Source organism: Hetaerina americana, unplaced genomic scaffold (genome assembly GCF_022747635.1).
Source record: "Hetaerina americana unplaced genomic scaffold, ioHetAmer1.1.p SCAF_9, whole genome shotgun sequence".
NCBI classification, from domain to species: domain Eukaryota; kingdom Metazoa; phylum Arthropoda; class Insecta; order Odonata; family Calopterygidae; genus Hetaerina; species Hetaerina americana.
In genome coordinates, this window is record NW_027287538.1 from 66,552,902 (window position 1) to 66,579,664 (window position 26,763).

Sequence of the window (26,763 nt, forward strand, 5' to 3'; positions counted from 1 at the left end):
TCAATAAATGGCCTCTTCACTGACGCAGTCCTAGGACCTTCAAAAATGTTTGGAAAAGAATCGGATACCTCTAGATAGTTCCAAATTTTCTCTTTTTTGAAAAATAACTGAAATGAATGAATGAATGTGTGAATTCGTTGAAAAATGCAATCGATTTGCACAATTAAAAAACCGCTTTTTCGACTCCCTATTGAAAAGACATTTATTCCCTTATATTCGTTGCTTGGAATCGGAATCAACATGTTAAAAATAAGTTTACCTCCTAAATAACAAAGTAAACATTTTGATTAAATGTTCGACGGTATGCCGCTATTTCATGCGAGGAGGCTAATTGCATCTAATACAGAAATCTATTGACAACATAACTTTCCGGCGCTGATTAAAAAGTCATTACCTATTATTTTACCTCCCCTCTCTTTTTTGAGAGCCGCGCGATGATACATCAGTGATAACTGATTTTTTTAATCCGATGGCTTTTAAAACTCGTTTTATTTTGATAAGGTTAGACATTTTTGGTAACTGATGCTTTCAAATTTGATAATTCAGTGATAAATTTAAATACAATTTAATATGATGATTACCCGAATGCGAGTTTTTCTCAAAACAGCAGAACTTTACTTATTTTACGAAACTTGGGGAAATCGTTCGAATTTGAACACAGTAAATACAACCGCTGTCCATTCCGACAAGGTGCCTGATATGATGGGGAGTTTCTTTCATATATCTTGATCCGTTAGATGTACTACAAATTCAAATATTTCATAACTTCCGAAAATAAATTTATACTGTTTCGAATACAATTTACGATATTTCAAAAAACTTTTACTCCTCAGCTCACGGTATTTCCTGAAATAGGATGGGCAGAGAGATTTTGATAATAGTCGCCAAATAGCCAATAGTCGTTTTGAATTAATAAAGAACTCTAAATATTAAGAATGCATTCGACTCGATTCTGCATTGAACTATTACCGAATTCTATCGAATCATGTAATTGGACAGCAGAAGGCTCGAGGCTGAATTGGGAGTCATCTTCCAGTTCAGGTATTTTTTATCAAATAATCCAATTTTCATTTTATATTGGCAAACACAGCCATCGACAGAATTGTATTGATTATTGCCGTAAAACGTTTCTCGAGCATTTAAAACAACGACTATTAATTTAAAAGACCTTCGCTCTTCTGTTTTGTTATTCCACAGGAAGGATCTTATATTCACAAATATTCAACATGGGCCTTGTGGTTCGTGGTTCACACCCAAATCAGTCCCACTATTCTATTCGCTACCAATTATTAAACCTAGACGAAATCATTATCTAAGCTCACTGGAAAGAGGAGTGGATAGCGGATTAACTGCTTTATTGCGACCTTGCAAGATATCTGAATAGAAAAGTTGAAGGATGCAATTTCACTGATAACATTCACAAGGATAAATAATGAACACAAAGTCCAAATAAGTGACAAACTCAACGCAGGATAAAGTATGAATGGTGATACATTCGCCGTGTGAACGTTAAGTCCATTACGTATACGAGCTCGTATCAGTGCGACATGTGTGAAAAGATTCCCATCAGGGGATAAGAAAAAGCTCTCGACCCGGTTTTTCCAATCCGCCATTTCGGGATGTTGAAGTAATGGGAATTTACCGATTACACTTTAGAAATGTGCTCCAGAAGTTTTACTAAGAGCATTGGAGATATCTTAATTATAAACGGCGGATTCCCACTGCGCAGATGACATAAGAGCGGTATTTTTTCACATTGCGAAACCTTAAAGAAAAAGAGTCTCACTCGAAAGATTACTAACCCCGCCGAAAAAAAACTACGCTGCTCTTTGCGGAAAGTGAACCTTTGATACCTAAATGCAAATACAGTGGACTATTACATGTTATATTTGATTCTAAAATAACACTTATGCGCAATATAAGCACCAATACTTCTTAGATTTGCAACTTTTTCAGCTTATCGCTACCTTTTATTCTTCATCTTGTCCAAATTGCCAATGTTGTCCCTTTGTCTCTAATACCTTCGACCTACAGCTGGTTTCAATGGTTCGCACAAAGTTACCCCTTCTGTCCTCATCTAATGACTGGCTCATTTCACTTCCGAATTTATCGTCACCATTCCAACGGAAGATTTCATTCCTCTATCTTCCCAGCCTCTCTTGGGACCTGATGATACATCTACCTGGAAGACCTGATGCCTTATTTTCACCTACGTATACATGCATTGTAACTTTTGCTTTACCCAATCCATGGGATTATTTTCGATATAGTGGTCCATTTGTAATTTTACTGATCTGTATATATCACCAGCAGCAATCTCTGGTCTGTTTTCCCAATATTTTTGGTTCCATCCATACAGCCCCATACACTACGTGAATGTTGTCACATATGCTAGTAACCGTATCTTCTTTGATTACAGTAGGCAGTTAGTTTCCTCTTCGAGGTGCAAGCCCTCTTATCTTAAGCTATTCTGCGCTTGATGTCCGTCGTGCATCTCCCACCCCACGTCACACTGCTTCCGAGGTATAATATATACGATTCCATTTCCCCCTATTCCTCATTTCTTAGCACAATAGCTGTCTTCAGCTCCATCCTTTTTCATTTCAAAAAATTAAATTTCCTTCGTAATGATTGTTTTGCTGTACTCTTGATATGCTCGTCTCAGTTCGTCACTGGATATAATTTAACCTTCTCAATTCTCTCCTACAATTTTTATATCATCAACGCAAGGAAAACGATGCATTTTAAGAATAATTTTCTGTATCCAAAATGATTTTCTTCTTCCTTCCACATGACCTTATCTCCAAAGCTTCCAATGTATAATCGCCTTCTTTCCTCGACTGTCATAGATCTGAATACCGAAATGCTACGCTCCGTAGCATTTCGGTATCCATATTACTGATCTTCCATTCCGTCGTCCATTGTTTTTTTCGTTCCCACTCAAAGTAACGAGTAGCAATTCCGGCCTTTTGTGCGTACGTTGATTTTGCCAAAGAAATCATTCACCTGATGCCCTATCCTATTACTCTGTCCATTTTCTGCTTGAAGTACTTCCCAAATACGCTACTGTTCCCCCAACCCTAATTTATTCCCAAAATAATTTATTTTCAGATATAATTACGCCCTCACACTTCATTTGCTCAGTTCAACCTTCCAGCCTCTTCGGAATCTCAGTTCCTTCTTATGATGATTCCATATAGAGTTATAATGTTTAGTATTCTACGATTCAAAGGTATATTCTAGATGGAACCTGAAAATTATACATCATATGATTCTTTTAGGGGCATGGCTGCACTTAATATCCTAAGAGCTTGTATTAAACCAAAGCCTTCCGCATGCTTTCAAAGCTCCGCATACTTTCTACCACTCTGGTATATTCCGAACAAAATGTCTTTTCTTTTCATGACTCTGCTTCGCTTACACAATATTCTCTTCTCTATCACACCGCATAGCATTTTCGAAATAAATATCAATGCGATATAACATGTTTTATTCAATACTAGGTACAAGAACGCAATCAACTCTTTATAAAACGCAATAAAAGCTTTAGAACGGGAAAAATTGCTCGAAAGTGGTTCTATTTCACCACAACATACAGGTATATTTATGCCAATATCCTTTCAAGCATAAAAATACCTCTGTTATAGGTATTATGAAGTCACTTTATAGATCCATTTTGCAATTTGTAGTTTCTTAAAGGCTTGTGGCTTCAAACACCAGTCAATATTAATAAGCCTTCAAGTAACCACAATGAATCAAATTATATTCCACTACTGAAATAAATTTTTGTTTCGAGTCATTCTTGGTGATTATTTGACGCTAGTATAACTTGTGACTTCCTAAATAATAATTATCCCTCTATCCGATTACCGTTCAAATACCAAATGTGATCGTTAATACCACTGACACCACTCACACGTAGGAAGGCAACCTTCCTTTTTGCCGTCGGCCGGTATGCTAATTTCAAAATACTGAATGGCTGCATTACTTAGGTCGCCAATTGACCTCGCATGTTTTACAGCACATAATTTTTCTAGTAGCCAATAGGAGAAGCCAATGGAAGAGAAGCTAACGAGCTTTAGGGAAATGATTACATTCTGCCTAAAGAACAACAATAACCTGCTTGGAAAATTTGCAATAAGAAAACCAGCAAATAGTGAACCACAACAAGCGAACTAACTGGGAAATATTTTGTGTAAAATTTTGTGTAAAATGTAGCAATGTATTCTATATGTCTATTGAGTGATTTTTTTTTCTTTTCTTGCATTGTTTATCATTAGTTTAACTCCCAACATATATAAGAACCTGTAGATGTTAAAATTTTAGAAAAACTTTCCTTATGTCTGATTATTTTTGTCTTTTTGTCTGTTTTGTTATGTACGTTGTTTCCTTATGTCTCATTATTGTTTGTAAAAAGGGGAACTAAGATTCAAAGGAATCCCCAACTAACTGTGAAGTAAAATAAAAGTGGACCCAGGAAACCATTGGTCAAATGGGTCCAAAAATTAAAATTAAAATTAGTAGCCAATAGGAGTATCTCCCATAATCCTTTGAGCAATATCTATATGGCGTCCAAATCATTTTTCTCTCGGGAAGCGATCGGTGACCATCTCTTTGCTCATGCACCAATGCTTATGCACCAGGCATCCGTCATACTTTCGTTTCAATCGGTTCGTATTTAATCTTAGTCAAATTCCTTCCAAGCTCATGACCATGCAGAGGCCCCACTCCCTCCTCGCGATCTCCATTGTGAAATTCGCCAATATTATGAAATTTGCTATTTACGGAGGGCGGAAATGCCAGCGAGGGCCATATGTCGACGGGCATTCAAGAGGTGATGGGTCACACAGTTTGGTGACTCGGGGGCAGAGAATTTCCTTTTTCTTCCTATGTGAATGATCAAGCTCGACGCTCCTCCGTTTCTATTTACGGCTCTCCTTCTCCCACACTTTGGACATTTCAATTTCCCTCAAAATGGACTTTGATGAAATTTTCCCTAATGATCCGTCAGAGAGGGAGAGTCGCATTCGCGAGTCGGTCGGCGATCGGTGCTGGCAGTTTCTTGAGAGGCGAGGTGTTTCTCATTGGCCGAATCGAGTCTTCGATGAAAGATAGGGCATGGCCGGCATGGATAAGGGACTCGCTGCCTTGGCACTCATTCTCTGCTTTTGGTTCGCTTCGTCAGAAACAAAGTTCAAGGATTGCGGTGAGTAGAGTATATATTTTTACGGTTTAAAATCGAATTAAATTTAATTCTGGTAGAGCAGGGGAAGAAAGCCTCTCAACTCCGCGCCAACAGTATGAATGTTACGGCTACCATGCACACGAAAACGGGGGAAAATGTGACAAATATATATATATAAAGAATTGGAAAATGTCCAGTGTGTAATGTAATGTAAATGTGGTGTAATGTGAATGTCCAATGTCCTTGATGACAACGACCGAAATGATTGGTTGTAGATTGAAATTTATTCAAAATCTTTCGGCCAATTTAAATTCTGAAAGAGAAGGTAAAATCAATATCCATCATTGACTGTAAAGGGGTAGAGCCAACCTTTCGAGATAGACGTGATATGAATGGTATGTAGTTGGAGAGTGATATAGCCTTAGGGCACAAGGTAAAAGGAAGGGATAACAAAGACTATCTTTTAAAAAGACCTATCTTTTAAAAAAATAATTCAACGATAATTGTGAAATGGTTGATTTTTAGCGAAATGCAACAAATAGTTTCGCACGAAGAATGCTACATCAGAAGGTCAATGCTGTAGAACCAATTTTGAACGGGTGTAAAAACAACCGCTCATGTTCATTTCTCGAAAAACTTTAAAAACTAAAAGAACACCCAGTTTTTTTTCCATGACAGTTTCTGGTCATTTAGGAAAACGCAACGTGCACCAATTTCTTGGCTAATCTCGGTCTCGTGCATATATTATTACAGGATATTTTGAATACCATTTAAACTGAATTCACGATTAAAAAATCGAAATACTTTAAATGACTGCAATACTTCGACTACGAGTCTAAAAGATTTGTCACCCAAACATTTTATTTTGTTTGCCTTGACTCTACTTTCCATTCACTAGGTTGTACTATCAGCATGGTCTCCGACCCGGTCGTATTTCTCTTTCCTCTGCGTGTAACTTAAAAATTGCTATTTACAAGGGACATGAACATTATCTTCAAGTTTCACTTCCCGATTCTACACAAATATATTTATGCAGAAGAGATTACACCAAGAGGCCACCTGATTTGGATTTTTTTCTTATTGCCCACCAATCTCATATGGATTGGACCGTCTCAGCAGAACATTAATCAGAATAAGCACCATTACACTGACCGGGTTTCTACCTTGGGTTGACCTAAAGAAATCAAAGGTTATAGAGATACTGAACATCCTGAATACTTCACTTATTCCCGCAAGCCATCGGAAAACTGCTTTGGATTTTTACACGACTGCCTGCAAGAAGTGTAATGTTTGTCAGTGATTTGTTTCATTACATCGTAGCAGCCGAATGGCGGAGCCGATTTTTGAGTGTCAGGTTTCGCTAGAATCATTTCATTATCTCAAGTGGCATAGACTACTTTTTATGCAAAAATGAAAATATATACATAGAATATTTAAGAGTTTAGAGGCCTAACTTTTTTGTAATTTTAGCTAGTTTTTTTCACGTAGCCGTGTTGTTTTTCATTCCTTCTATTATGCTTCTTCTGCGGTCAAATATTGGAGTATTGGAATAGTATAGTTCTACCTTGTACCATCTAAAAAAGACCCCTTTTCCCCATAAATTTTGAAGTAATGAACCAAGAGCAATACCATTTGGTTTGAAAAAAATACAAAATCAATGCATTTATCAAAATTAATTTACTGACTTGCATTCCACATAATTTTTAATCCATTGCGTAATTTCAACCGGTTTTACTGTTCATAGAGATGGCAAGGCAACTCGTAATGATTGTTCTTTGAATCCATACGTAATTATTAAAAATAACTTGGTAATGCAGATGTCAGCAAATAAACACATAAATTGTATGTATAATTAAATGTGAAAATAAATTAAGCAATTCAACAGAATAAAATGGGAAAAAATAAGTATTCTGAGTTTTCTCTCGTCCAGAAGGTCGCATGACAGATGATGAAGCATTTAGAGTTGCAAATAGAAGAAAGATCAGTTTCACATTAATTACCTCGAGAATTAACATTCGTTCTTCTCTACCTATCACTATAAAAGTAAACGCAATTGCACTGATGTGGAATTTGAACGGTTTTGGTGCAAATCATTATTCCCGCCGTCATAAGTTTCATTTGCCTTTTTCGGAAAAACTTAAATAAAATATTTATGGATGAAGTGAAAATACCCCCATTTACGGCTAAACGTCATTGTGCACGTACGTCATTGCGGATAGATCAGACTTTTCACCCATCAATAGAACTAGGATGTTAAGACTAATATTACATCAACAGTATTTCCATTCCTAGATTTTTACCAGGCCTTGCTTTTTACTGAATCACGGTCTCGACTCGAACAAAAACAACAAGGCTTGTAATGAGTAACGACCACTCCCATCACTGTCGCACACTCATGGTAACGAGCTAGTTTAGCCGATGAAAATACGATGACTGAAACGCACAATCCTACGGTGTCAAAACAATTGTATGCAATGTAATAAAAATAGTAATACCCTCACGGAGGATGGATGGCTCAGTAGTTGTTGACGCCTCATGGATGAGAGTCGACGGCACGCGAGGTGTACCTGGGGTTCCAGCGCCAGCGATTCAACGAAGTCGAATACTGACTGTCATCATCAACAGTTGTCATCCAAATTTCAAAAAGTAATTCAAAGTTCACTGAAGCTCTTCTCCCCGTCCTTTTTTCAAGAAGACTTTTGATTTCCACCAGAATCTTAATATTCAAATGTCTAGGTAAACAGCTCGGCATATTCCACTCTCGATTTCCACCGCAAGTTTTATAGTTGTTCTAAATTATCCTTCCTACCGTAACTGCATTCAGGAACGTGTTATGCCTCGTTCAATACACAGCGTGTGTCAGCAATGCATAGGTAGCCAAATATTTCAATCCTTCCGGCAAAGTGATGAACGATGCCATCTTGAATATACGTAGAGCATAACTAAGTTTTTCCAATTGTTATAAGATGATTACAGAGCATGTGGCCTGCCAACATTTCAGGACTTGATAGATCAGCCTGAGGCAGAGAAGGCTACCGAACTCTGCCTTTCATCCAACGTCCTATGAGACGCTTTCCTATTTTTAATGCCGTTTTATGAGGGCTATAGATTTGTGATCGTCCAACCAATCCGCATAGATCTTCTGTAAAACCTCGTGTCCGTTGCCGGTCTTGCGTTTCTGCTTGTTAATCCACTTTCATTCCGGGAGAATTCTTTCTTTGCCGAGACCGTTCAGCTCATATCTTCCTTTCTCGGTTCTTCTATTGCTAATACTCTACTTCATGATTTAGAGAGCAAAAAATGTTCCACAATTACTGGTTACTGCTACCATAGTTGCACGGTCATGCCGTATCCTATTATTCTTTCGAAAATCACAAATTTATTTCTTAATATTCCGCAAATCCTTTGCTTTCCGAGGGATTTTAACGACACTAATTAAGGCATGCACGTGGCACGGACTATTCCAACAACAAGAAGGTGGCCTCTTGTGCACTGATGGTTCACGAACGTACGTATGCCCACACGCACATCAATGATGCACAGACCCGCGCCGATCACGAATGAGTCACCAACGGCGCTGAGACAGCCCTCGGCCACAAATGCCGGCGGGTGTCTTAGAGCTCCTGGTGAAAAGGTAAATGTCCTCATTAAGAAGGTGTAGATACCAAAAAACATAAAAAATTATACAAAAATGCATATACATTCAATGGCTCAAAATTACTTGAGAGACCCAAGCCCCAAGTATCCCGCTTACTCTCACGATAACTATTACCAAGGCAACATCATTGTATATGTCCTTGTGTAGTTAACTTTAAGGTTATTTTATAATAATAAGGTTATTTTATGTAACATATATGAAAGAAAAATAAATTAAGAAGTTCAAGTCATGGTAGGGCAAGTGGAGATGGTTGCTGGGAGTAACTCTAAAAAAAAGGCATAAAAATTAGATGCAGAGGATTTTGACTGGTCGAATGAAACGTTGAAGACTAAGTAATAAATATAGTATAGAGCTGATAATTTTGGAAATGAGAGGAAGATATAGTAAAATCTTCAGCGATTCGGACGAGTTGAAGGAATACTAAACGTATGTGGAGTAGAAAAAAAGTTGTATTGCAATATGGATGGATTTTGTGTTTTGTTAGGAGTAATAAAATATTTGTTTGGTAGTTGTGTCCATCCAAAAACCTACCTTAACCGGTAGATTACCTTAAAAAAATTGCAATATGGCGTTTGTGGAGCATAGAAGACTAACAGTGATTACTTCCTGGGTTCATCATAAACCTAAGTTGACCGATTAGCCCGGTACTGCGAGTACCGAGGTGCAATGAATTATGGCTTAGCTTCCAACCATGTGGATTTTCCGTCTCTTAATATTCTCCCACTGTTTTTCCGCCAAGTGAAACTAGTCCCCAGAGTGATGGCTTGGATATGCGGCTATCAATATCCTCCTTGGGCTCCAAGAGGCTACAATTCCTCGAAATTAAATTTTTCCTCATGCTTCTGCATATTAAAATCACTAAATACCACGATGGTTGGTAAAGTAACATTTCCATATGCCCTTTTGGCGGCTTGCAAAGTACTAGAAATATAGAATCCATTACCCACAAAAATGGAACGAAAATACATCCACCATCATATAACCATCAAGAGCTAATATCTACCCATCAGATCTGGAGTATTCTTTTGGGAGAACATACCTCAATGGACTCCAAAAGGATAGAATTTTCCATATTTTTTTATAAGTACCCCCTATTGATAGCATCTTTTAGAGGAGCACTTGACCAAACAAGTAAATGCGATTTCTACAAAGTAACAATGTCAATTTGGCATGTGGAATAGAATCCTTGATGTCCTACACTTTCAAACATGGCAATTACTTGTAATAACCCTGGAAAATGCAAATATAACTTTAGAAGTAAGTTGTGACTCTAAAGGAGAAAAAGAAAATAATTTTATTTTGAAGATTTTATGGCGTTTTATTAGTTTTTTAACATTCGAAAATGCGATTTCGATTTATAAAATTAGCTGTCATTTTGAAGTTACATTTTTTTCTATTTCAAAATAACTTTTTCCTTCTTCCTTGCCTAATCAATAAATATTAACAACCTAATGATATAAAAAAATTCTTGATGGAAAGATATAGATGCATGTTAGTAAATAATAAATATTTGCATAACAATGCTCAATTATAAAAACAGTTAAACTTTTACAATTTTTCTTCCTTAAAGTTACTTCCTGGATCATACTTAGGTCCAACAATTGCAGACCAATCTGTCCCTCCATTGTTATAAATATTAAGAATTTGAGAGAATAAATTCTTCCCCTAATCCTACTCTCCAAATGTGATGCCTTTTCGTCACATTTGATGGACATTTGTCTCAATACAATAAAATTGCATAAAAATACTCAATATGCTTGCCATTCTTGTCTGACCATGAAAGTCAAATGTCAGTCATAATTAAATCTCTATCTAATGACTCAGAAAACAAACCTTCCCTTGTCACTGAAAGTTGCTCAATGCTTGTACAAGGTACCTCCCTGCATTATTATAATAGTACCTATCTACACACTGTACCACATAGAACTGTTATGAATATTTAAAAAACATTGACTGAACCCTGTACAGAGCAGAAGCACGTTCACCCAATAAACACCTTTGGGCCTACAATATTTCACACTTCTGACTAATATTCTTCATAATGAGCATGAAAAACTGTCCTGAAGTCCCTAGGGGTAAATAGCAGTCATATTACTCTGAAATAGCATTGAATAAGGAATGAATGGCAGTGAGAATTGGCAACAAACTAATTCACCCCATGAGGAAAAATTTCAATACAATTGTGAGTAGGTGTCTTCTAAAATGGGAAGAATGATACTTTGATTCAGGCCCAGTAAAAACAAATATGCTGGCTAATATCTTCTATGTAAAAAAAAACAAATTTCCCATTGCTCCTGGAGCAAACAATGATTGTTTTGGCTTGATTCCACTGATGGTAAGGTGGCAGCATTTTAATAAAATGAAAAGTCACATAAAATTAGTCTCTATGGGTGCAACCTACATCTTTCTCTCATTACTAATCCTCATCTTTTTAACTCACATGATCAAACTGTTATGTATGTCCTAGGAATAATAGTTTATCAGAATATGTGAGACAATAAAAAATTACGCATCAAAATTCTCAAAATATGTTTTTTGGACAACTGATTATCAACTAAGAGTAGTAACTTGATTCAAAAATTATTTTGAATTATACCTTAATTTGTGTGGATAATAGAAACAGCAGTTCCAAAATTAATATTTGATGACTGTGGAATTGCTGTTTTTCTGTTATATATATACACTGGAGAAATTCCACTGAGTAATAGCTAAAATAGTGTAACATAATTTGTCACCTAAGTTGCTCCCTTTACTATAAAGTTTCAATATGTGAAACATCACTCTCCAGGTATGGCGAGTGATGTTTCACATATTGAAACGATATTATGTTTCTATCTCCTATGGTGGGATATCCCAAATACCATCTAAAGAATACAAGAGAATATGAAGAAAGTTGATCATGTCATTTGGTGGTTTATGAATCTCCCTTAATTTCCATACTAAAATCTGACAACCCTAGACTTCTTTGAAATTTCCTCAACTCTGCCCATCCCACCTATGCATACTCACCATCAAGCTTATTTTTCCCACCTTTCCTGCTAGCACATCGCAAAAGCTTCCCATTAGTGACTCTTTCGTCATAGACCAAGATTTGGGACCATACAATAATACATACACTTCAATGTAAAACCCCCCTTATAGAATATGTAATGATTTTGTTACCCCTCCATATTTGGATGATCACCACCAATTGGTTTACCTTAATGGATGTCGATTTGCAACTCTTAAAGTAAAATGTGGTGTCTCACTGGGCTCTATGCTTTTGACCCAGTACTTTTCATTATCATGATTAATGATTTTCCTTTAAAATGAAATCTAAATCTGTTTCACGAGGGGGGGTCTGAAAAGTTTCCAACCTCAGAAATTTCAGAAAATTTCAGAAAAAATGTCTTGTATCTTTGTTAGATCAGAAACTTTTCAGACCACCCATATATATGCTGGTGACACCACTTACCTACAAAAATGTATGCATCTATAAAATGCAAAGGTACAATTAGCACTGCCCAAAGGCAGGCTAAGGAATGGGTTGATATTAATTACTTACACATTAATTCTGAAAAACTCAGCATGTCATATGCAGTCTTAAATCAAAAATAACTGAAACTGCTAAAATACTAGGAATTTATTTTGATAAAAAACTTAACTGGGAGACCCACATCAGTCAGATCTGTAATAAACTGAGTAAAGCTATTTCTGGGTTAAGGAAGCCCAACTTTCTTATCTCAAATTAGTATCGTTTAACACTTTACCATGTCGTCTTTCAATGTCATTTGAATTATGGTACTGAGTTATGGAGTCATTCCCCACATGTTAAACAGACTTACTGCCACAAAAGAGAGCTATTCACCACTCTCTTGCTAATATACCACCATATGATTCCTGCAAACCTTTTTTTATTACATATGGAATCATGACTGTATTTAGTTTATGTATCTTTAAAGCTCTAATTTGTGTGAAAGTTAATTTATAAACTTACCAATTAAGATCTCACATCCATGACTACACCATAAGGGATAAAGCAAATCTAAATACTACTTATTGTAGACTGTCCTCAACCTACAAGTCACTTCATAATGTGAAAATTCGACTGTATAACTGTCTACCTATGCAGTTGAAATCAGACTGTATCCTGAATTTCAAGAATAGGGTGTATACCTAGTTACTTGCTGACCCACTTTACCCATTTGATGAATTCTTTGGTGATAATCCTCATTACATTTAAGAACTTATGTTTATATATTAAGTAATATTTATATTGACAACATTTATGGTGGTTGTACCATTTCTCAAGATGAATAAAGTCTTATTATTAATATTTATATTTCACTGTCTAATTCTATTATTCCTAGTTTGGATGTCTTTCATTTTGAAGATTCAAAACTTTTCTATTTTTAAAAATCCAGAAACACTCATGTCTCTAATTATTTCGGGAGGTACCTACTCACAGATTAAGGTAAATTGCCCTACTGTGGACCCACGATTTGGGTAATGCATAAATGAATGGAAATTAAGCCCAATGGGAATACACCAATACCAAAATAAGCTTCAATTATGGTGTAAAAGTGTTCAAAATTAAATAGTCAATCCATTGAGATGTATATCTAGAAGGAACCCATTATCTATTTCATTTTTATTATGCAGTGACACTAGAGCCCATGTCTCCTGAATTTTGTAAATTCCCCAGCATTATATATCACTGCAATTAAAATGGTTTCTATTATGATTGGATGAATTGAGGCATCACTTTATGGAAATGATTTATACTGGCAAAGAAAATACTTGTTTCTTCCTCATACTATTCATTACACACATGATTTTGGTCTTGACTTAATTTCATCAAAGTTGAAATCTTCCCATGCATTGTATGTACTGATACCCCTCAGCAATTATCATATTAGAGCAAAATTACTAAATCCTGGAAGGAGATTTTTACGGAAGAACCTACATATAGCAATTACTTAAATATGAGCAGAAAAAAAAGTTACAAGAAGAGTGGAAAAATGGTATCATATTACCAGTTCATAAAATGGTGTCAAATGAATCATTATAAAATATATAGACAATAGGTAAACAATACTGAATGTAACTGATTAGAATTTTTCAGCATCCTTAATAAAATAATTCCTGAAAATGCAGAGAGTATCATTAGTGAATACCAGTGCTGTTCTAGGGTAAGTTGACTATATGTTTATTAGAGTAATTAGACTGTTAGAGAATTTGTAAGGGTATAATAATTGTAATTTAAGCATTGGAAATGTAGGATGCATTAGCAATTCTCTTATAGCCTGCTGTTTTTATTCTGTGAGCCTCCTTTTCGTCATTGTGTTGTTTTTTCCTTAATTCATCATTTACCTTTTGATCTGGCATATAACTGAACAATGGACTCTATTTCATCAAGTTCAATATTGAACCATTTATATTGTTTTTATTTCTGGAACCCATCCCATTCACTCTTACACTTTTCATAATATTTCAATTGTTTTCTTATTAATCAACAGCTGCTCATTCTCATGCATTATTTCCAGCACCTCCATTACTCTACTTCTTTTACACAGCTGTGTACCCTTTCAAAATCAAAAAATTCACATTGTACCAACCTTTAAACATCCATGCATAATAATATTCTTTACTCATCCAGAAGAATCACACACCACCATAGATGAAAACTCATTATAAATAAAGAACTGCATTTCAGGGGCATTCTACTCTGAAAAAGTTGACAATTCTTAACAAGAAATAGATTTATTCCTCTTATAGTATCAATTTCAAGTTTTTTTTTATGAGTAGCATTATGGTTTGATGCTAGAATCTCCCTATGGTATTGAATTTGAGTTTACTTGTTTATTTTAATTTTGTTTTTATTTGCATTCACAAAAATCCAACTACTAACTGCCAAAGGATCATCTGGAGAAGTCATCAGACTTAAAGTGCTGGATTGCAAGGACCCACCTTGCTATTTCCATCAGAAGATGAATGTGACAGCCCTATTGCATTTTAGGACAAGCAAAGATGGTAAGGCATGTGCGGCCATAATCCTGGTTTCATATTTGGATTAGGATTCAGTATAGTACCAAGGTAGTTTGCTGGGGACTGCTGCAATTGTTTACACCCACTAACCATCGGTAGCCTTGGCATTTCACTATTTGAAAACATGATCCCCATTTCATTTATCCCCCAATTATATATGACTTCAAATTAAAGTCATTTTATAATGCTGAATTAATGATAAGAATATTCATTCCAATGTACCATGCAACACACAGACAAATAACAATAGATATACCCCAGAATTTAGAGCCCAGCACATTTCATCCACAATGTTACATTATACCATATGTTTTTTTTTATTTAATAACAGGGTTCAACTCATATTTTCTTAAACTTATAGGATTCATAGAAATCACCTTAACTGCCCGATTAAACAAGCAGCATATAACCTTACACTCACTACTCAATCATGTTTCTTATGATGACTGTAATTGGTTAATTACTTAAATTGGTAAAAAAGTTGGTACCACGCACAAGTTTCGCAGAAGTGATTGATAAGAACAGTCAAAGATGATACTCCAAAAAAAGCGGAGACTTAAAATCATTCAATGCAAAAAAAATAAATGAATGCAAATAATTTTTCTCTTTGTTAATTGTGGAGATATTATCGACAAATTTATTTATCGACGAATTTATCGACATGACTATTCAATTTTAGGTACTATTTTAAATTTCATTCACTATAAATTAAGTCAAATCTTGTAAAAGCATCTGGTCAGTGTGCTGGGGTCATACCATGAAATAATTTTGTTTAAGTTTTATTAAAGTTTGCTTCCCATGTAAATATTCCCAACAAGTTATCTGACAAATAAATATTCCATTATTACTTCTTGAATATGTGAATCTATATTATTCCAGCAGAGGTGAAGCAAAATAATTATAAAAATTTGGCCTCAATGAATACTGATTCAAGGCTTCTAAAGCAGATTCATCTTTGTGGTTACCTTTAAAACTTGGTCATGTGCAGTGAATTTGTATGTAGATCCTCATTACTGTAGCGATTTTCACAAAGTTTAATCAATTTGTTCATATCATATCTCATGAGCTCAATCCAAGATTTACAGTAAAAAATCTACATTTGTGCTTCACCAGAGCCAACATTTTGTTCCTGATAATATGTCCTCCAGCTATTCTGCTAATGCGTTCATGTCACACTGACTTCAATAAGAACCAGATTTGATTTTATATGCACTTGGTTGCATAAACCTCCCACAGATTTCAGAGTAATTTATATTTCCTTGATAATGCTCTAACCCCTCGAAAAATTCAGATTCGAGGGGTTAGAGCATTGGTCTGGCAAGTTGACATATCAGTGGTCAAAGCCCTATTCATCACTTTTAAATGTTACAATAATGATGCAAATTTTCATGATGACTAATGGTAAATAGTTTACCCATATTGAATATTACCCAAATAACACTCTTTTTGCCATATAATTTTTATATCTGATAAAAATACTCAAAGGTACAATGGTTATGTCTTCTTCATCCTAAGTGCAATTACAGGTATATTGAAATATGGAAATTGTGTAGTGCTACCTTGTGACATTAATGTTTGAACATTTACATGCATTTACATTTTAATATTATTTCAGTGCATTTTGTCTATAAAATGGTGTGATTAAAGATAGTCAATTATTTCAATGTTCAAATTTGGCTTTAACTCCACTGAGAATTAAGAAGTTTCTTAATCAAAATTCATATTTTTTTAACTAATAAAACAAGGATGCTAATTTTTAAAAAAATTACAAGATGTATGGTTTTTAATGAAAGAACAGATTTTATGCCAATCAATGAGGCACCCTATTCGTACCACTTCACAGCAAGTTGACAACAGTCTACAAAACAGTGTGCAGGACAGTCAAGAAGATGAAAATTCTTAATTAAGGTTTTTTTCATGGTATATATGCAGCCAAGAATGAAGATTAATCATTATAAATCAAAGCATACTTTTCATTCTAGTATAGAGCAAAATCCTTGTCTTAAACATGGTCAAAAACAAGAATAATAAAAAAATTTAGTGAATTAAAACTGAATTTTAATTCCCTAAATTGAAAGCAGAGCCATTCAGTATTCGAAAGTCATTTGTTTAGCCCTTGGTCCAGAAAATGGCACATCATTTGGATCTAAATTATAACTTGAATTCAGGTTTTCCCTGGGACTAAAAGTTAACCAGCTTCTAAAGTTAAACTAAATGACATACAGAAAATGAATGCCTCAGTCAGTGAAAAATACAATTCTCATGCGTTGCCTTATCCAGTTTCATCTTCTGATGGTGCAAACAGTATTGAAGAACTATGGTCACTTTAGAAGAGAGGATATCCCATACATTTTTTATTACATGTATTATACAAACAGTTCATTCTCATTTACTTACGCATCATTGCAACTCCATCCTGAATTATAAATAATTGGCCATTCAGCTGATTTTTCCATGATTTTGTTTTTGAACGATACGTTATCTTCAATGCAATGTGAATATTAAACAAATAATTATTTTAATGACCGCCCTATTGATAAATACCGGTAATAAAATTAATCCTACTCAATTAGCAGTCAAGTCCAGTAGTATTTGTCACTTATATAAGAATATGTATACATAACTTATAAGAATATATATATATAACTAAAAAAGAATATATATATAACTTATTTAAGAATAATTAACGTTTGAAACTTTGCATTTTTAATTCCTGACCGTTCTATATATCTAATGCATGATATCTTCATCCATAAAATAAATATAGGTATTAATAAAATCTGCAAATAACTACTGACAATTATCAAAATGTTCAATCATATTGCAAGGAAAAAGTGAATATTAAGAAAGTTCTTTATCATGCATGCATATCAATTTTAACAATATATATGGAATTGACAGTTAGCTTAGCAGTCATACTTTTTGCATCACAAACATGAATTTTTAGGACATGCTCCACTCTAAGTTGCTGAAGCTTCAAGTTAATGATGATTGACTGTACATGTATAACCATCTACAATACCATATTTTTAATTTTAGCAATAGTACACAGGTTTAGGGGAGGTTAATAATGGATCCTGGGACTAAATACTACTGAACTCCTTGGGCTTAGCAAAGATTGCTCAAAACGTCCTCAGATGACACTACATATTAAAATGTCTCATTTTTCACCTCTACATACTTTCTACCTCCCTCAATTCTATCAATATTCTCTGCCTCCCTCTACCTCACACTACCACCTTCAGCATCCCATTGTCTCTTGGTGTCTCCTGCCTATACTTGCCCTGCTTTCAAATTCCTGCCAAAACCTTCTCCCTTCCCCTACCATGCCTATTACTTCATTATTTGTTTTCCTTTCTGTTTATTTTATTTTTGCCATTATTCTTTGTACCCACGTTTTAAATACCTCCGATCTATGTTGAGCCTCAATCATCAAATTTCTGAACCATATAAAACTATTAGCCAAATTTAAGTTTTCATTATTTATTCCTTTACTTCTACTTTGGGTGGTAGTCATCAACTCCCTCTTCTTCGTAAGTGTATATTTACCTAATGCCATGCCTTTACCTAATGCATTTCTTCTTTTTATATCCCCAATATATTGCAAACCATCTTCCAAAACACTTCATAAATAGATGAACTCTTTTAGCTCTTCTAGTCCTCCTACTTTAACGTTTCTCTTAGCCTTCCTATTTCTTGAATTTCATAAACTTCATTTTCTTATGATCAATCATCATCTCATTTCCATCACACTGATTCTGCAATGGGCTAGGTCAAAATTGTAACCTTTGGGCTGACCGGCTAACTAACTCTGTAACATCTACAAGTCCACAAGTGATTTGAAAAGTTTTTTACCTGCTTTCTCCCTAGCCTCTATCCCTTCCCATGCCTCTCTTACCAATTTCTCTCCATTCATATTGAAAATAAAGGAGATAGAAGCCACGACTGTCTTACTCCCCTGCCGAGCACTGTCCATCCTGACTCTCCATTTCCTTCCCACACCTCTGAAGTCTGAGATATGTACAGGTTCCAGTTAAATCATCTATCACTTAAGTCTATTCCTATTTTCTACAAAATGTTCATTAACTGTGCCCAGTTTACCCTGCTGAATGACTTCTCTAAACCTAAGAAACAAATAAATACATCCTGGGTACACTAAATGTTCCTTTATGTTATTAACCACTATAATACATAAGAATAACTTGTGTATTTAGCTTTAATAATGCAAAAGTTACTTAACAGTGAAAGGGTAAAAAAAAAGCCTACGTATATACAACTGAAGGAGGAAAGGGATAAGCAATTCTAATCTCCCTCCAGACACATCATTGCATCAGATTAACTGAGCATTTTCAATGAGCATAGTATATTATGCAACATGATGAAGTGTAATCTGAGAAACTTTGGTTGATTCCAGCGGAAGTCATAGATAGCCTGACATCATCTTTTGTGGCTGTCCTCACTCCTGAACTGGAAATACCATTTCCATACAAGAGGACAGATGTCTGTTCAAGGCTGCAAAATGCACCAAAGGAGGATTCCTGTGAATCTGCTGCCAAGGAATGCCCAATTGGTCCTGGATCAGAAGTAATTTACTACACTGTATTACCACTAGAAGATGAATACCCCATGGTAAGCATAAGTAGTGCTACAAGGTTGTTATAATAGGTAGATTATTGTCCGAGCCTAGGTAATTCAATAGAATACAGGGATCGAAGGAAATAACCGAGTGGCAACCATGCTGTCTGCTGGAATTATCATGGAAATGCCACTAATACCACAATATTACCGCTAAAAGACATTTGAAAGTGACATGAATTTAAGTCTCCTAAATAATTCAAAGTTAAGATAATATGGAAATCAAAGGATCTTTAAGAACTGAAGAAGCAAAAGTGACTTTCAGCACATACTTGTAATAATCTGAGTGTGTATGCATAAGCATACACCAACAGAAAGGAAGTTAACAGTAGTGAAATATAATCAAAATTCCTACGATGCTTTCTGACAGGAATTTCAGAATTTGTCTTTGTTTTAGTTATGGGTTATTGCCAATCCCAGATTAATTTATTAGAGGCAGTTTATATGATTTTGCAAGATCTTTTGTAGTAAGAACACCTCCTTCCCTCCTAGTAACCCACAGAAATAGTAATGAAGCACCTGGTAGTAAAAGAAAGAGCTCTAAAAATACTTCAAATGTTATTGGTTTGTGTATAAAATCTGAGAAATGCAAAGCTTTTATCACTATTGATAATTAGGTAGAAGACATTTTGCATATGTTTAAGCAGGAAAGAGGAGATAGGAACTGGAGGGCATTGAGAATTGGAAGCAAATTATGCCCTTGCAGTAATGAGAACATCACAGAAAATAATATAGAATGGGTTGAGCAGGATTTCTTTATTTGGTTTGTAGATTTCTAGATGGAATTCAACAAAGGGAGATGACAACACTGACGCATATGCAGTGGGATAGTGGGATGTAAAAGCAGATTGTGGATGAAGGTGACCTATTCAAAACCTGTACATGAATCAAATAGCTCATAGATAAATGTAGAATAGGGAGAGCCAGGATAGACATGTGAGTAGAACAGAATTTTTCATTATTGCTAGCACTTTTCAACTCATGAGAAGAGGGATTGCTTAAGAATGGAATGGGTTTGAGCTAGGAATAAAACTGGGCTACAAGATACAGTTAGGTTATTATTTCTCAAACTGATCATACAAATTGTCTCCTTCTTCCTCTAAGTGACTGCTTTTTGGCATGTGCACCTAGGTTACTAGATTGGTTGGGCCTGCAACTATGTCTACCAATATAATTCTCTTACCTGCTCTAGATACACTATCTTTGTCCTAGGTTTCCTATGGCCACTCTACATTAATTCTCTTCCCCTATTACAAGTAACTCTACAACTATTACTCCAGTTAACCATTCTGTCCTACTCCATTTCACCTCACACAAACTCAGCATATTTATACCTTTTCTTTAGTTTTTTTACTGAGCTGAGAAAACATTTAGCATGATGGCAACTACAAAGGCATTGCTTTTACTAGTATTTAATTTGGCTTCTACCCTATGACTAACAAGTATCTAACTTAAATGGTTCTTCTGGAGAAATTTACTTGTAGAAATTATCATTGCTACTGCCATATATAGCTCAGGGGTCAGAACATACAAGCCTTCCACCACATCAAGGTCATAGTCCAAGGTAGAGTTGGGTATAATTAATGTTTAAAAAATTTTACATTTTTTACCCCACAGAAAATTCCGTTCTTAATCAAAAATCCACCTGGATCTCTCAAGATGCTTTTAAAAAGAGCATATTTTAAAAAAAAACTAGAAATCTGGTAACTGCAGTTGATGTTACATTGTACCACTTTGAATATCCAGAGTGTTTTTTTTCAGTTTTTGAGCAACATAATTGGTTTAAAAAGAGTTCCTCGATTATTTTTTGACAAATTAGGAAAAGATATAATTGATAAGAGAGAGGAATGCATAGACTATTCCATCAACTCTGTCTACTTTCCCTGGCATCTATGAGTGCTATTTGAAGAAATAATTTTTAGAACTTAGGTTTAGACCTTACCCATTGAGAAGTGTAATTGCATGCATTCTTTGAACTAATAAGCAAGAAGGTGGAATCACTTGCTGAAAAATCACTAAATGGAATTAAGTTCAATTATTTCCTGTTCTTTTCAGATAAGGGCAACGATAAGATGGAGCATCTCTGACCAAAATAACAGCACAGTAGCATGTGTTGAAGTCCCATGTGAGCTGAAGTAGTGGTTTTCCTCCACAAACTGGAGATTCAGTGTGATTAATTCCTAGTTAAGGAAAAAGACACAACACTCAATGGAGTGTGATTTAAAGGGTAGTGAAATAAATCATGGAGCGGTATCTACGACAACTTATTGATTGAACAGTTTTGATCCAGCCATATCTGAGAATTGACTACCCATTAATTTAATCATCATGTTCAAAATGTGTATACACAATTATTATTATGAATTACCAGTACGTTATTTTTTATGTAAAAGAAATAGGGGGAAGTAATATCTCAAATCACATAAAAGATTTAGAGGTTTCTAAATAAATTGCATTAAATTGTGAAGTGCAACAGAGGTAGGTTGACAGAATGCAAAGGATGAAAATATGTAGTATAAATTTGATGAAAAGTTTTATTCAATTTATTCCTTACTATGTAATGCTGAATGTTAAAATACATAATTTATGAAAAAACAATAGTGGGATAACTACACACATTTTAACCAAACCATTGTAAAAAGTTCTTACTTATATTGCATACATTCTTCATTTCTATATGTGTGAATAGTCAAGTAAAAAATGTGAAATACATTTGCTTCCATATTGTTATTGTAACTTTGAATTTACTGTTTAAAAAAATATGTACAGGAAATAAAAATGTATTTCAATTGAGAAAATTGAAGATTTATTATCATTGTAAAATTCATTAAAATAACAGCTGAGCCCTAGCTTTTGAAGTAAGAAGTGAGAGAAAAATGTAAAGGGAAAAGAAAAAAACCAAACAATTGTTATGGTTTCGGCCATTATGAGGAAAATAAGGCAATGACAGATCTTATCAGAGTGAAAAAAGCTTGGTCACCTCTATGAAAGTTTGATGATAGAACCGCTGAGAATGATGCTGAAGGTTATCTTCAAAAGAAATTTTCCCCATGATAATTCAGCTGTGAGTAAATTTGAATCTAAGAGTGTTCATGTCAGCTATATCATTGGTGTGGTTTCATCTCTGAGATGAAGTCAAATCCATTGAGAGAGAGAGAGTGGTTATGTGACTCAGCCATTTTTTATTTCCCTGAGAAGCAGGTGTTGACCAATTAAATTAATGATTCACGAATGCACAAGAAAACATGTAAGTAAATGAGAATTAAAGAATTTCAAAATTTAGTTGTTCATCTGTATATGTTTGTCAAAAATTTCCATGCCCACCTATGCTGGACCCATGAGGCATTTGTTTGATGTGGAATGATTCTGATTTTCATAATTCATGGTACTTCCATTATCCCTTGATGTCAAAAAGTTAGGACTGAAATACTGGTAAAACACAGCATAGTATGGTAAATGCATCACTCACACATTTCAGAGGCATGCCAAACAATAAAACTGGGGGCAAAATAAATTAAAAATGCATTCTATAAATAAATTGGGGCACAAATTTTGAAGGTGGTAGCTGTAATCTCGCAGTATTAGTCGCAAGATATGCATGTGTTCATGATGTAACTCACATGCAAAGAGTGCATCCTCGACATGCACTCCCTTCACCTGTGCTCAATTACAGCATGGTATAATTTTAGGTTCGCCATGGAGACTGCCTGCGTGCTCTCTTTATGGATGTTCCCTTTCTTCAGCCACTACCAACGATTCTTTGGCCAGACTCCCATCTGAGAAGGACTAATCATGGGTGGGTTTAGCAGAATTCAATTTAGGAACCAGATTCATTTGCAGGTCAGGTGGGTAACCCAATGTTAAATGGCCCAAGTACTTAACAATCATGATATGAGGGGGCTGGTGGTCTACTTTTGTATCCTTATTATTATTCAGTTGGACTCATAAGTTTTACTGAATGTAATTTGATGACAATATTTTCATCATTCATTAGATGCTTTAAGCCCCATAAAAGTTTTACTGTAAACTGAAATATGCAAAGGGAAGTTATATCAAAATATTTTTAATTAAAGTGATATGCTTCCATTTTAAGATCAGGAGTGGTTACTCCAATCAATCATGAAATTTATATCTGATAACTTTAACAAAGGTGGAACTAATTATACCTATCATACATAAGTGATCAATTGCTAAGAAGGGATAGAAATAATTAAAATCAAGGCAAAGAATAATCTTGCATTAATCATGCATTTGAGGACCAAAATCAAAGAGCTTCTGAATTGTTCTCCTTTTTTTCAAATATTTAGAACAACATATCTGTTCATTCTCTTCAATGAATAGTTTACACACAATATGACCTGCACATAAGGTGACTTTTGGTATTCATATGCAAAACTGAATAAAAGCATTAGGTACTGACTTTTGAAGTAATATGCACAAAGTAATTTATAGTAGGGGAGAGGAGTGTCAATATGGACTAGCCATAGTACTGAAAAGAAAATTGGGGAGGAGGGCAGTGAAAAAAGATCAGATGAGCAATATAATTTTATTGGTAGAGATAAAAGTCTACCCAGCCAATCAAGTGGCAATCCAGGTGTACATGATGATAAGTAGTCACTGGTGGGAATAATGTGGATTTCATGTACGATCAGTTAAAAGAAATAATCGGACATGTTCCTGGAGGTAAGCATGTAATAGTTTGTTGTAGATGGGGGATTGGAACACATATTCAGGCGAAGGAAGCTAAGTAGGGGAATATGACTCAGAAATAAGGAATGATTGTAGAAAGAAATTGATCAAATTATGCAGGAAACATAGTTTGATGATTAATGACACCTGGTTAAAATGTCATCACTAGTATAGACAGCATGGATATAAATATTATTACTACAGATTTTACCCTAGCTTTGTTGATCAATGCTGGCAAATATTCACAAGAATGCCAGCATTGCTTTAGGTGACTTTTTTCTCAATGACTATAAATATAAATAGCAATTAAATTTAAATGATAAATAATACATACTTTGGCTTTTGAACAGGTCTCCCAATAATTTATACACCTGGGCTTATGCACACACGTCCATGCTGGAACCAAATCGGGGAACATACATCCCGCAAATCCAAAAAAATTAAATTTTATAGCTAGACTGCAGACGTTTATTATTAATGAATAAAAATAACAGCAAGAAGCTTTTGGATCAATGGATGAGTGCATTCTATATTACGCCAGAATTGCTGATATATCCTAAAACAGCAAAACTAGAAAGACTTATATTCGGTAATATTTGTAAAGATTTTCATTCCCATAAACCATTGATAAACGTAGTTTATTATTACAAGCAAATATACTTAAAGTAATTTGAAAACTCAACTAAATTTTCCTGGCAAACATGACTTTATTATTAAATCCATTTTTACCTAACAGTATTTGAGTGGAATTTTGTGACTTAGTAACATTCATAGAGCAAGAATTCATATGTTATCATGTTTATTGATTAAGTTGATTTATCTATTGCATCCATGTAAAGTATAAGATCCAGCACCCTGTTTGAGTAGCCAAATTCATTATCATACCAAGCAATAAGTTTCATGAAGTTGCCATTTAGACAAATGCCTGCCTTAGCATCAAAAATGCAAGAATGTTGATTCCCATTAATATCAGATGAGACTATTTCTTCCTCCGAATAATCCATGATGCCTCTCATCTGGCATTTGCATGCATCCTTGATCACTTTGCATAGGTCCTCATATGTTGCTTCATGCTCCAGACGAACTGTTAAGTCAACAACAGATACATTATGTACAGGAACCCGAAATGCCATTCCTGTCAATTTCCCTTCCAGTGAGGGAATGACTTTGGTTACAGCTTTTGCAGCACCCGTGGCAGCAGGGATAATATTTTGGGCAGCACCTCGACCATCTCGCCAGAGCTTCCCTGAAGGCCCATCAACTACTTTTTGGGTTGCTGTCATTGCATGAATCGTGGTCATCAAACCCTCAACAACCCCATAACGATCATTTATAATTTTCACAAGGGGTGCCAAGCAATTTGTCGTGCAGGATGCATTAGAAACAACAGTCATGGTGGAATTATATGCCTTATGATTCACACCAACCACAAAGGTTGGTGCATCTGCACTTGGTGCTGATATGATTACTTTTTTGGCACCGCCTTTTAGGTGATCTGAAGCCTTCTCAGTTGTTGTGTTTATACCTGTGGCCTCAACTATGTAGTTTGCTCCTGCGTCCTTCCAGGGAATACTAGAAGCTTCTTTTTCATTGAAAATGCATATCACTTGGCCGTTGATTATCAAATTATCATCTTCAACCACAGCATCACCCTTGAACTTTCCATGTGTTGAGTCATGGATGAACAAATACACCATGTACTCTGCAGTTAAAAAAGGGTCATTCACAGCAACAACACGAATGTTCCTTTTGATGGCTGCTCTTAATACAAGGCGCCCTATTCGGCCAAAACCATTTATGCCAATTGTAACCATTTTCAGTTATTTGGCAGACTTTTGAAGCATTTCTTCTGATTGTACAAAAGGCTCAACTTCACAGCTAAAAGAGAAAAGAATGCCGCGTGAAATTGGAGAACAAATTTAATAGTATATGAAATATAAAAATCATGTAGTGAGGAACTAATGATGCTGATTAATACAAACAGCCTATAGGTTTGAATTCTCACGCATGGGTATGCATACTATTTTTCAGTAAAAAGATTTCAAATTTTGGTTCATCCAGAAATATCAGATTCCAGATAGTAAAAATGAGCTGGTAATGTGAGGGAAAAATGAAGCACCCAGAGCTTCAATACCAAAAATATATCAGCATTAAAAGGTTGATAATGTGTTCCTTCAAGACAGTCCATGACAAGGCACAGAGGAGTTTGGATGTCACAAAAGTCTTAACATCGACAGTTTGTTGGAATCAGAGGAGTAACCATGATGATAGGGTTGAGGAAAATAAAATGGATGTTATGCAATCCACAAATTATGTGTATCTCATCATCAGAAGTTTCCTGTAGCCTCTTAGAATTCCTTACAGACACCTTAGAGTCATGAATTATTCAAATGGCATTTTTTTAGGAGTGGTTCCATATAATCCCATAAGCTTAAGTAAGTGAAGTATAATTTAAATGATTAATAATCAACTACCACTAATTGTTTTTTCATAAAAATTTCCCGAGTGAAACTAATAGATAAAAAATAATGCAAAAATATTAGGATGTGCTAGTATAGTGGGTAGTGTT

General features: G+C 35.1%; 1 protein-coding gene across 1 annotated transcript; it reads right to left on the reverse strand.

The window, feature by feature from the left end:
* Positions 1–25,000: 25,000 nt before the first annotated feature.
* Positions 25,001–26,008, reverse strand: LOC139698605 (glyceraldehyde-3-phosphate dehydrogenase 1-like). The gene has a single exon (XM_071597447.1). It carries the CDS (start codon positions 26,006–26,008, stop codon positions 25,001–25,003), a length of 1,008 nt encoding a protein of 335 aa, XP_071453548.1.
* Positions 26,009–26,763: the final 755 nt, after the last annotated feature.